This window comes from Chiroxiphia lanceolata, chromosome 3 (genome assembly GCF_009829145.1).
Source record: "Chiroxiphia lanceolata isolate bChiLan1 chromosome 3, bChiLan1.pri, whole genome shotgun sequence".
Classification (NCBI taxonomy): domain Eukaryota; kingdom Metazoa; phylum Chordata; class Aves; order Passeriformes; family Pipridae; genus Chiroxiphia; species Chiroxiphia lanceolata.
The window spans coordinates 49,721,413-49,733,422 of NC_045639.1; the positions used below are offsets into that span (position 1 = coordinate 49,721,413).

The following is a 12,010-nucleotide window of genomic DNA, read 5'->3' on the forward strand; positions in this document are numbered from 1 at the left end:
TAGGTACTTTAAGCTAATTGCAGTTACCAGTGTGAAAAAAGACCCTTTGCAGCAGTCTGGCAGAATCAAAGCCACTGCTTGCTTCCAACAGTATGTCGTTCTGACACTGGTTCTTGATTTTTTTAAGACCTTGGAAGGCTTTAACAAGAAACCATGGGTGTGGGATCCATGCTAGCATAAGAATTAAACTTCTTAGCTTCTGAATTTTACATTATCCTCTCTCACGCATGAGAGGTTGAAGATAAAGGAGTGCAGAGTACAACTGTGGTAGCTTAATGCTTTGCTACCTAGAAAATTTTTATGTTGCTTATACAATAATAGTCAGAGCAAGTAGTATAGTTACAATAACTGCAGACCTATAATGATAGCCTGAGGCACTAGAAATAGTTTTAGTGGCTTAACAATGAAACCTGTTATCAGTCTTTGTCATACTTCATAGTATTTGTCATTGTGCTCTGTTAAAGCAATGGAAAATTCTGAAGAATGTATAATGCTTCATAATGCAGTAGACTAAGGAAAGGTAAAGATGAATTTAGAAGGATTTCTGTTGTCCTAATAATACAGTCAAGATAGCAACCTATCATTTTTCTGTAATATTTCTCTTAAAAACCTAATTTTTTTACTTACATATTAATTTAATAAGTCATGTTCTTTAATATTTCTATAATTCCTCTAAAATGAAATTCTATTATCACTTGCTGTAGTAATTCTTCTGATATATGTTGTGAAACAACAAGATTTTTGTGAATGCCCACTTTCACTTCTCTTGATCTTAAAATATGTTATGGATGAAGTATATTATTCTAATCTTGTGGCAAAAAGATAGGTTTCTTAAAGAAAAATTTACATTTTTTCAGAGAAAAATATATACTGTCCTTGGCCAAGTGTCAAATAAGCAAGTATAGCATCACTTCCAAGAAGACTCTAACCTTTGATTTCCATCCTCCAAAATGAGTTTGAATCTCTTTAATCCTCAGTCCAATTCTCAGCAGAACAGAAAAGGCCACCAAATGCAACCTGTATGACCAATGCTAGTATGTCATCACTGGCCATTCAGATGGTGGTTTTTAGTTTTTAAGAGGGCTGTAAAACTTGCAAGGTTGTTTAAAATCTATATAATTTAAGGTGAAGCCTTACTCAGTGAAGGGACAAGCTCAGTACATGAACTCTAATGTTGGAAATTTTACTCTGTAAATTGCTAAAATAAATGCAGTTATCTGAAGTAAGTCACTTTGGTCAAGATATAGTTTAATTTCTGAAAGTTGGAAGGCATAATTTTTCTATTAAGAAAATAAAGAAACAGTAAATATTTTTATTTGCAAATGGAGTATCATTTCCTACATTCGAGGAGAAACGTTGATTTTTCTAGCAAGATCATTGTGGCAAATTCCTTTTGGATTTAACTGGTTGTTCTGTGAAAGAAAAGCTCTAAGAATATTTTTTTGTTTATAGAAAAATCATACAAGACTTGTTCTGCTTGTATAAAACTGGGAAAAAGCACACTTTAAAAGATAAGGTTAAGAACCCAGTTACATGCCTATACTTCACAATTTTGGAGTCTCTTCAGCCTCCTGCCTTTGAGAGTTTGTAAATATTTTGTGAAGTTACCTGTTCTGTTCTAATTTACTATTGGTCACTTCATTGTTTGCTAACTCTTGGCAAAATAAATCTCAGTTGCACAGAGGAAACGGTAAATTCAATAGGTCTTCATATTCAAGAAGAGTATCAAGATTATTGAGGAGCTGGGCACTTCTTTAAATGTTACCCTTGTGCTATAGCAGTCAAAGATGCAACCCCAACTTTTATTTTACCCACTTTACATGTTGTGAAATAGATTGGTTTTTATAATGGAAGTGTTGGACAACTATAATCGACAATATTGACTTACTAATCAAGACAGGCCCACAACCCCACTCCTGAATATTTTTTCTAGCTGCTAGGCCATGATTTTTGATCCAACTGATCTGGTTGCCAGCTGCTTCTGGCATATAGGGTGCTGACACGTAAAGTAGTGGTGTTGCAGAGTGCTGAGGGTTTATGTTTATGCTTTAACTGTATATATAGTAACTGCCTGCCTAGGAAGTGCATGTGCTGATGTTTGTGATTTAGCTTCCATTCAAAGATTTTTTTCAAGGATGTTGGGGAAACACAAGTCTTTAACCTGTTGTTTTTGCAGAATAGTGTGCTTAGTTAAATGTGTTACATCTATAACTTCAATGAATTGGAAAAGCATTTTCCAATAATATAATCTTTTTTTCTATCAAACACCAATGAAAAAAGTGCGTCTTTTTGGCATAAATGTTCAAGGAAAAGAAATCAAGTTAAAAAGAAAATAAATTAAGGATTTGCTTGAGGTAACTGCATTTCCTAATTAAGAGGGAATTAGTGATGTAAAAACAAAGTGGTACGCTTTTGAATCCAGGTAGTATTACTACAGAAACCTTAACTTTTGAAATTAACATCTCTTCAGCCGTAGCAATTTTTCGTTGCTGCCATTAGCTTTTCCTTTCTACTCAAGTTGGTGTGAATATACGGCATCTAATGCAAAGGATCTAAAGCTGTTCTTTGCATAAAGACTTATTAACAGGCTTGTGAAGTGATGCATGGATTTGGCAATAAGGCAACCCAACTGGGAAAAAACAAGAACATAAAAAATTGTAAAGCTAAGGATTAGAGCTAACAGAACAAATTTCCATTTAATAATTGTTTTACCTTATCACTGAAACATTTCTGAAATCCCAAGTTTGATAGTCAATTAGTTTGGTAGTTTCTTTAATATTAGACCTTGTCAGATTAAAGTGGTTTAGAGTTTCCAGAAAGTTTCTAGACTCCAGTTTCAAGTTAGCATTCTGTCAGTTTGTACAGACATTATTTCCTTATCTTGAAGAAATAATCAACAATAATCAGGACCCAAGAGCACAGAAATAATCGAGTTTTCAAATATGAGTATTTATGCTGGACCTAGGGTCAAAAAGAGTTCTTTGCTGGTACATACAGTTGTTAGCTCTTGAGTTTTGTTCAGGTACTTCTTTCTAGCAGAAGAGAAAACTGTAAGGCAGAAAATTAAAACATGGTTTAATTAAAGTAACAGCCCAGAACTTAAACTACTTTTAAAATTACTTTTCTAATAGTTTAGGATTGTTCTAAGGCTTACTTCTTAGGGGTCAATTTGGATTACACGTAAACTTATTTTTCTTGTGTTTTATCTTTTACCTTTGAATCCTTACTTGAAAGTAGCTTAATCTGCATAAGACTATGTCTAAAATCCTTAGTTCTTTAAAACTTGAGACTAGGTAGATTCCAATGGGAGATTTGTAGAATATAGGAGTATTGTATTTTAAGTTTAAAATAACAGAAATCTCAATCAGATACATTCAATATGATAATTTTCAAAGGAGTCTATATTTTTTTCTTATCTGAATGACTTAAGAGTTTTAGAATACTTTGCTTTCTATTTTTTTACTTAGTCTAAGTTTTTCCATTGTCTGTCCATCTCGTACTTTTGTCTTGTACTGCCTTTTCTACTTGAACTTGTCTTATACCTTCCTTTTTGCCTATTGCATTTTTCCTGCCTTGAAGTGTAGGATATCCAAAAGACATTTCTTTAATTTCTTTTTGGTGGCTTTCTCTTGCAGGATAACATTTTGTCATCTGCCTTTCCAAAGCAAGTGGCTATATGTGGGGACCGAAAGAGGAAACATTCACATTGTCAATGTGGAATCATTTACTCTCTCAGGCTATGTCATCATGTGGAATAAAGCCATTGAACTGTGAGTTTAGTCAAGTATTGTCTGTTGAGGGGAGGGAACAGCAGTGTCCCACTTGTTATTAACATCAGTTGCAGAAATGTCATTATTTAGAGTGGCCTCCATATTAGTTTCAGTACACTAAATATACAATCAAAGTACGTAGTCATAAATACTTTTTGTTTTCATGAATGTGAAGTGTTAATTAGTATATATGTTTCTGCCTATAACAATATTTTGTCATCATGGCTGGAATACACATAGAAATACACAAAACAGACAATATGGGAATAGACTTAAAAATCATTACATGTAGTGCTAAAATAGAAGAAAAATAATATATATTAAACTATGATGTGGCTGGTGCTTGGACAGACATGTCCCATCTACAGCTTTAGAGTTAAAGACCAAAGTGTTAAGAAATGCATTTTTTAAGAGGGCTGATGATACATTCTGAGTTTAAAATGACTGTCTAAAAACCTAAATTTAAATAAACCTATTCCAAGAGCAAAATATGGTTTATAGCTATTGTCATTGTTCTACCTTTTTTAGTGACAAATTTGGGTGTACAAATATAGTGGGGTTTGGGTGAAAAGATATAATTGTGTGCTTCTGTTCCTGTGCAGTTATTTTGTTCCCAGTATGTCTGTTTTCAAAAACACATGAAGTCCATCAGTTTCCAAAGCCTGTTGAAACAAACACAGCTCTTCACTAGTCCATCTTCTTAGTAAGAAGTTAACGTAAAGTGTTAATTCTGTGTTATTGTAACAATGGCCACCTTGGGCATTTCATGCCAAAGCTGGTTTTCCGCATAAAAGTAAACATTTTATCCAACTGTATCAATTGTGTAACAACAGATGTTAAGATAAATTTTGTAAACGTAGTAGCAATTTTCTTTTGTGGATAGGCAGTAAATAAGTCTTTCCTTAAGACAGAAACTAAGTGTCTGCAAATAGGCACAGTATTTATGGGCTTGAAGATAAAAAGTGAAAGTAACTCCACGCTGAAATGTTAACAACTTGCTTACATGGAATCTGTATCTGCAGAGTCTGTATTGCTTACAATAATTTTGAGATGCAGTTTAGAGCAGAGGAAATTCTTTCTAATGGAAATATTTCTTTTTTTAGTTCGTCCAAATCTCACCCAGGACCTATTGTCCACATTAGTGACAATCCAATGGATGAAGGAAAGGTAGGATGTGTTTAAAGACTCTTCAATACCTTATTTTTCAAGGAAGACTTATTTTTAAAGTGTAGATACCACTGCTACTTAAGGAAGGATTAAGTATATGAGGACAATGTTTAAAGTGTAAAGGAATTCTAAATCAAGATTTTAGACTCTGAAAGTAACACAAAATAAGGCACAGACATATCTGTAGAGCTCATTACTGGAATAATTTATCTTAGAAGCATTTGAAAACACAGATGAAAATGTTTAGTCCTGGAAAATAAAAGCAAAGAATTTTACGTATGGCGATAAAAGGTAAGAGGTTACAAAAAAAAACCCCAATCATAGCCTGAGCACTGAAAGTGTGATGGAAAATGCTTAAACTTTATCATGCTCTTGGGTGTTGTAATTTCACAACTGTAGAATGCTTATTTATATAGCATATTTATATGGAATACTATATACTTTAGATTAACTAATCTGAGACAGTGTTTTTATGGAATTTGAGGTCTAACTCACATAACCACATTTTAAGCAATTTAATATAATCACTAGCTAATGTCTGCTATTGAAACTGGTCTGTAGTCCAACTAACCACTTCAGAAAAGTAAACTCAACTAAAATGTGTAAGAAAGAGCTATGTATTAGACTTGTCATTTCCTTCTTATGAGATAGTATTAACATAATCATATGTTCCTCTTGGCAAGAAGCTTTACAATAAATGTTCTTGAAGCCCTCAGAAGACAGGAATTTTTGTCCTGCAACATAGCAACCACAAAGAAGTTGAGCTATGAACTCAACAGTCAGGAGTTCCTTCTGTATTAAAGTAAATCTACAGGTACTACCCTTTGCTGTGGGACATCTGTTATGAGGCTCATGAAAAAACAATGTAGAATGCATAACTTAATGAATTAAGTCTTCACTGTGAGCTAAAAAGAGAAAGCAAGGAGTTAAAATGCCAGTATGTCTTCTGTAAGTGACAGCAATTGCTGCAGTACCAAATCTTCCATTCCCCACCTAAGTCATGGTTACAAGGCTAAGTGGACCTCTTTGCAAGATTTGGGTTGGTGTTACAGGGCTTAGACACTATGAAGGATTTTCAGGTGCTTTAGCTTGTGTGTCCCATATAGTTATTGAGCACAGATTAGTGGTCTACTGCTAATTTTGTTCAGATTACTTGGTCTACATTGAAGAGTAGACAGGAGGGGTTTTCCTTAATTTTAACAATAGGAATAATGCAAAATTTTAAAGAATTATTTGAAAGGAGTAGGGATATATGAACCTTTTCCAGAACTACGTAGACCCCTGGCAAAAGTACGGTTATAACTTAGCCAGAGAGCCCTTGATGCTGCTTTAAACATCTTCATTAATGACACCACTCTAGATTAATGAGGAGTAAGCGATTGAGTAGTGTGATGAATTAAATACTGAATTATTATTTTTGTCAGTGTAATGTTGCAAATATACTAGAGTTTTGAACTCCCATGTGTAAAGAGTCTTCAAGGAGAGGGAAAATAGTTTGCTTAGTAGTGTTCTACATATGCAGGAGACACATTTTTTTTGTTTACTTTTTGCTTGACAGGTCAGTGGTAGATTAAATTGGACCCGATCGAGGAGATACTATTGTCTTAGCGGTTTGAATGTTTTAACTAGTTATGAGTATGAGCTTGTATCCTAGACACCTGAAGTTTCAGTCCAACAAAGAGAATTTAATGAGTGGAGTTATTTCATTAGGGTGAGGCTCACTGCAGTAAGTCCATAACTAATGATTTTCTCTGTAGAATTAGGTTTGAGTCACATTCCAGGCTTATGGACTCTGGAATATGAACACAATGAAGCTATGGTAGTTTCAGAAAAGCAAAATTATTTATTTATTTTGGTGTATTCCACTCCACATCTAATTTTTGTCCACTGAAGTTTAAAAATGACTGGGTTTATCGATCAGGATATCAATCAGTGGTTTAGATTCTGACCTTACACTTCTCTTATTTCTCATAAGAAAAATATTGCTGAAAAAAAACCCCTGTGCTGTTGCAAGAACCCCTTATGTACTCATTTTTAAATTTTATTCATTCTGTTAGCCTTCTGAGCAGTGGGTTTTCTAATGTTTAAGTTAAAATAGAAAAGTTATAAAATATGGCTTATAACTGGCAAGTTGATTTAAACTAATAGTGTGCATATCACTAATGGAAAAAATTGAATATTCACTTTTACTAGATCAAACATGTCTAATTTTTATGGGGCTTTAGTGCAGTATAGCACTGAAAGAGGTAAAATATTTTGTAAGCTGATAGGAGATCCTCTGTTATTTTTCATATTGCAAACAGGTGTACACCCTGAAAATCTTAACATGCTGAAAAGATTGTCCAAGCAAAACATCTAGGTGGGGCAATAGATCATATTGATTTAAATCTAAGTTCATGTGAAGGCAGTGATTTCTGATTTACAATCTGAAGGACATTCCTCAGGGCACTCACAGGAAATAGTCTGTTTCAACAGAGTAAATTGTGGCAGCCAACTGCTCCTTTTTTTTGTATGTCCATGTTGGGGAAAAACTGAAAGTGAAGGCATGCTACTCAGTCCTAGGAGCAGTTTCTGCTGTAGCAACAATGCTCAAAGGAAAGATCTCACAGTAGATCCAGCAACTAGGAAAACTGAAGCTGCGCTGCATTCTTCCATGTAACAAGTGGCAAGACTGTTACTACTGCCTTATGTTGACCTTGTTTGGGTTTTTTTTTCCATTAAGAGAAGTGTCACTTGAGATAGGAGAGCAAAACGTAGATACTCAGCAGTGTGTTAGACCAATTGTAGTGAGCAATTTGAGTCTTCACTCCCTTCAGGAAAGGTTTAATCTTGCTTCTAGCAAAAAGATTATTTGGGAAATTATCTTGCTGAATTTTTCTAGCTTTCCTCCTATGAATAAATAATGGTTTTGGTCTTTCTTTAGCCAGTTATCTTAATTGTAATTAACATCTGGAGAAAGCTAATAGTACTTTCTTTGTAGAAAATGAACTCTTACCTAAAACTTCAGGGAGGGTAGTATATTCTTCTGGCAAATCTAAGCAGATTGAATTCCAATTCAATTCCAAATCTAAGCAGAGTGAAGAAAACGCACAATGAAGTTCTATTTTTCAACACTGCCACCCGCCCCCCAACTTTCACTCAGGAAGGAATACACTTAGCAAGGTTTAGTGTTGATCTTTCTGGAACACAAAGCGATTTCCAAGGAATCTTCAGAATGATACTTTCATTTTTTTCTAGTTTTGCATGAATGTCCATTGTATTTGCTGGAACTTTAGGAGAATGACAAGTACAAAGTAAACCTTTCTAGCATTTAGGTCTTCACTTCTTTAATTTTTATTTTTGTAACTACTTTCAGTTACTACATGAAGTATGATGATGCATATCTTTGGGACAAGAACTACAGGCATTGCAAATGGTATAATTTTGCTTTTCCTTATAAAGACTTAACAATTCTGCTTATTAATGCAGCTTCTGATTGGCTTTGAATCTGGAACGGTGGTATTATGGGACCTGAAGTCAAAGAAGGCAGATTACAGATACACACATGATGAGGTAACATTTTTCATCTGCATTACTTACTCTGAGGATATCATTCACTACTCTAATGGTGATTTTTATTTTTTTTTTCATTTCTTATACTACTTCTGTCACCAGTGGATCAATAAATAGGTTTCTTTGAAATTACAAGTACTTGAAGTTTTCTCTAATAGAGCAGTGCAGTTTGGACAATGAACTTCAAATAAGTTCACTGAATTTAAGTTTGTGCAGTAGTGAATGGTGGCATGGATTGGATTTCTTCACTAATTTTTTTGTGGGTGAAGCTTTCAGATCTTTTTTCTGTTAGTCATGTGACTTTCACCTGTATTAAGAGCTTGAGTCTTAAGTTGAAACTACATGGTTTAGCAATTTCTGTAATTTGGAATCTCTTGCATATTCTGAAAACGGGGGGGGGGGGAAGAAACTACTAAGTAATCTCATTGCAACATTTCTATAAACACACCTTTTCTCTGTAGGATAAGATCAGGGTTTGAAATAAGACTAGGGGAGGCTTAAAAAAACAATGGCATTAAATGGCATTAATTTCTTTAAACCTTTATTCTTGAGAATAAACTTTTTGAAAGACTGAGATTAAGAAAAGTCATTCAGCATAATATGCAAGTTGATGTACTTTATTTAAAAATAACAAAAAGTTGGTTTCAATTATATTTTATTGACTGTAAAATGGCTGTGTCATTGTTCAGTACCAACTAGGCCTGTTACTTGTTTCACAGCAGGTGTATTTTCCATAGCCCTGTGCTGAAGTTTTCACAAGACATGATTTAGAGGAGTTTTTTGGCGTTTTTTTGGTGACAGTTCTGGTTTGATACTTGTGTGTTCTACCAATTAAGAGTTTCTCTGAAGAGGGAAGTCTCTGAAGTAGTCTAAGCCGTAGATCATCAGAGCTGAATGAGGTTTCTTTGTATTCAGAAATGTCAGTATAAGCCTTAAAGTATGTTATGTGAGGAATATTTTTCTCTCCCATTTTCATTGCATGCACCTATTTGTCATTTGTCATGTCTCCATCTTTTTCTAGTCTGAAACTCTTTGTATACCTTTTATTCTTCATGCTTTTCTCTACTTAACTCTTTTTAACTGTTCTATTTTGTCTTATGTCTGTACACAGAACCTTTCTAGATAGTTTCTTGCTGACTCTGGTTTAGTGGCTTTACCAGGGAGCTTCATTCATGCACTGATCATAAGGTCCATGGACATGTGTGATAACCCACCCTTAAGGGGAAGGAAGCACCTAATGTCACAACATGTTTTACCTCTTCTCACATTGGTGAAGGCACATGACATTCTACCCTGTAGCAGGAGCAGGATTTTAAACCTCAGGATTTATGTCCTTGGCTCTCCACTTGTTCTTGATGAGAGCTCTTCTGAGTGTGGACTTGACAACTAGTAAGAAGAGAGCTACTTAGTTCAATTTTGTCATACTTGCCATCTTAGTGGGTGGTTAGGCTTTCTCAGGCACCATGAGCTGGGTGGCCAGGCACATTGATACCATAAAGAATGCTTACTAGAAACTTTGCCATTGGATTAGTTTCCTCCTCTCTCATCACTTTATAAATTACTTTAGTCTTAGAGCATGTAACTTGAGTGCTTGTGCAGTCTATCACAATCATTTGATGCAACTTTTTTGACTCAAAACTTTGAATGTGTAAAGGGATCCAAATGTCATCCTTTTATTCCTTAGCAGAAGAAGATCATAATGAGGGTCAAACTCCGTGCGTGATCAGAGGTTTGTGAAAAGATATCTGTGTTATTTCCTGAGGGAAGAAGCTGAATCCAATTACGTTTTTGTAGCTTCCTGCTTGGTTTCATTTCAAATGGCCTGACCTTTAGGAGGCTTTCCTGAAGCAAATTCCCATGTTGTAGTGCAGCAGTCTCTTTTGTTGCTGAAACCTGGGTCAATGGAACACCATTTTCTTCACATATGTGCCTTTCCAGCACCCTGCTCTAATAGCTGTTGCACAAGAACACTAGGACACTCATCCCAAGGGCAGGAACATCACCACCCCTAAACCATTTGTAATTGTATTTCTGCTTAACCATAGCTGAGGGAGGCAACTCTATGTCACGATTAGTGTTGATTGCTGGCATATTCTTCGCTCCACAACATTCTAGTTCATGGAAAATTCAGGGAATTTAATTGGAGTTTGTTCTTGGTTTTTCTAGCGAATAATAATATAATATAATATAATTTTTTATTATAACAGTAATATTTTGTGTATTTAGAATTAGTTTAAATAATACACAAATGTAACATTCTTTTTCAGATAATTTGAAGGAAATTATCTCTGAAGTTGTGAAGGGACCTTTCTTTAGAAGGTTTCTTTGAAACCCTTTACTCAAAGCATCCTTTTCTTTCCTGGACAGGCTCAATGAAAAAATAAGACTAAATTTTTTCTGCACCATTCTTAAGCCTTTTATGTTCAGACATTGGGGACTTAAAGTAAGCTTTGCTTTTCTTATGTGGAATACACTTATATTACAGTTATTTCCCAGCCTGTATTTTGATCCAGGAAAGAAATAAAACAAATTTCTCAACTATAAGTTTTGTTTCTAAAAAATACCCCTCAAATGTAACTTCTGAAAACTAAAACTAGTTGTATAATAAAGTCCCTTCTTCAAGTAATATTTTGTTTGTTCTGATGTAAAGTAAGCTTTGATAGCATTAACTGTAATGTATTATAGATTACTATTTTTAGACACAATATTCTGGTACATGGCTGGGTGTAAGAGATTATTTTCCAGCGTTAAAAACATGTCAAAGTAGCCTGTGGAATTAAGAGGACTGAGGAAAGAGAAACAACCCTGGTATGTGACTTGCCAGAAAACAAAGTGTGTCAATGTATTTCATTTAACCAAAACAATCTTCATGATGTGTTGTCATTTAAATCTCAGTAGCTGCATTTTTTTTGTTGATTTTTTCTTTTTTTCTTTTGCAGCATTTTTCCCCTTCTTTTCTTAGGTTGTTGACAAGAGAGTTAGCATAGGTACTCCCAAGTTTTACTGTACTTTCTTTGAATATTTTGGTAAACCTGTAGAAAAGGAGTCAGTATGATCATCCATTCATTAACAGAAATACTGAGAGTGTCCATGGAAATTAAATGACTGTAATAATAAGACAGTGAAATCTGGATAGACTATGGTTAATAATCAGTCTGGCTTGCAGAATGACTTTGCTTAATGTCATGCACAGTGTATTTCAAGCTATATTAATGTCAGAAGAAAGTAAAGGATCATGGCAAAATCCAAAGAATTATGAAAGGAATTATCAGTGTCTCTGCATTCCTCTGGGAAAGTATTCAGAACTATTTTCCCACAAATTGTGTTATACTGGAAAGGTAAGCAATAAGATGCATATTAGTTAAAAAAAAAGGAGAGTTTACTTAGATTTTTTTATTTCCCCTGAGTTTTACCAACTGTATTTGCAGTAGTCTAAACTTGGTTTTGGAAAAATGAATTTAAAAATTCTTTTGAAAACAGGGTAAACTGTTTAAAGTAATAGCTTTTGTATTTACATCAGT

At 34.4% G+C, this 12,010-nt stretch overlaps 1 protein-coding gene across 6 annotated transcripts in view; it reads left to right on the plus strand.

The window, feature by feature from the left end:
• Positions 1–12,010, plus strand: part of STXBP5 (syntaxin binding protein 5) — a 99,960-nt gene that overhangs the window by 35,305 nt on the left and 52,645 nt on the right. For all 6 annotated transcript variants that reach the window (XM_032682462.1, XM_032682467.1, XM_032682463.1 and 3 more), the window contains exons 5-7: positions 3,636–3,770; positions 4,874–4,937; positions 8,406–8,489. In XM_032682462.1, the coding sequence (XP_032538353.1) occupies positions 3,636–3,770; positions 4,874–4,937; positions 8,406–8,489 (283 nt within the window). The remainder of the gene's footprint in view (positions 1–3,635; positions 3,771–4,873; positions 4,938–8,405; positions 8,490–12,010) is intronic.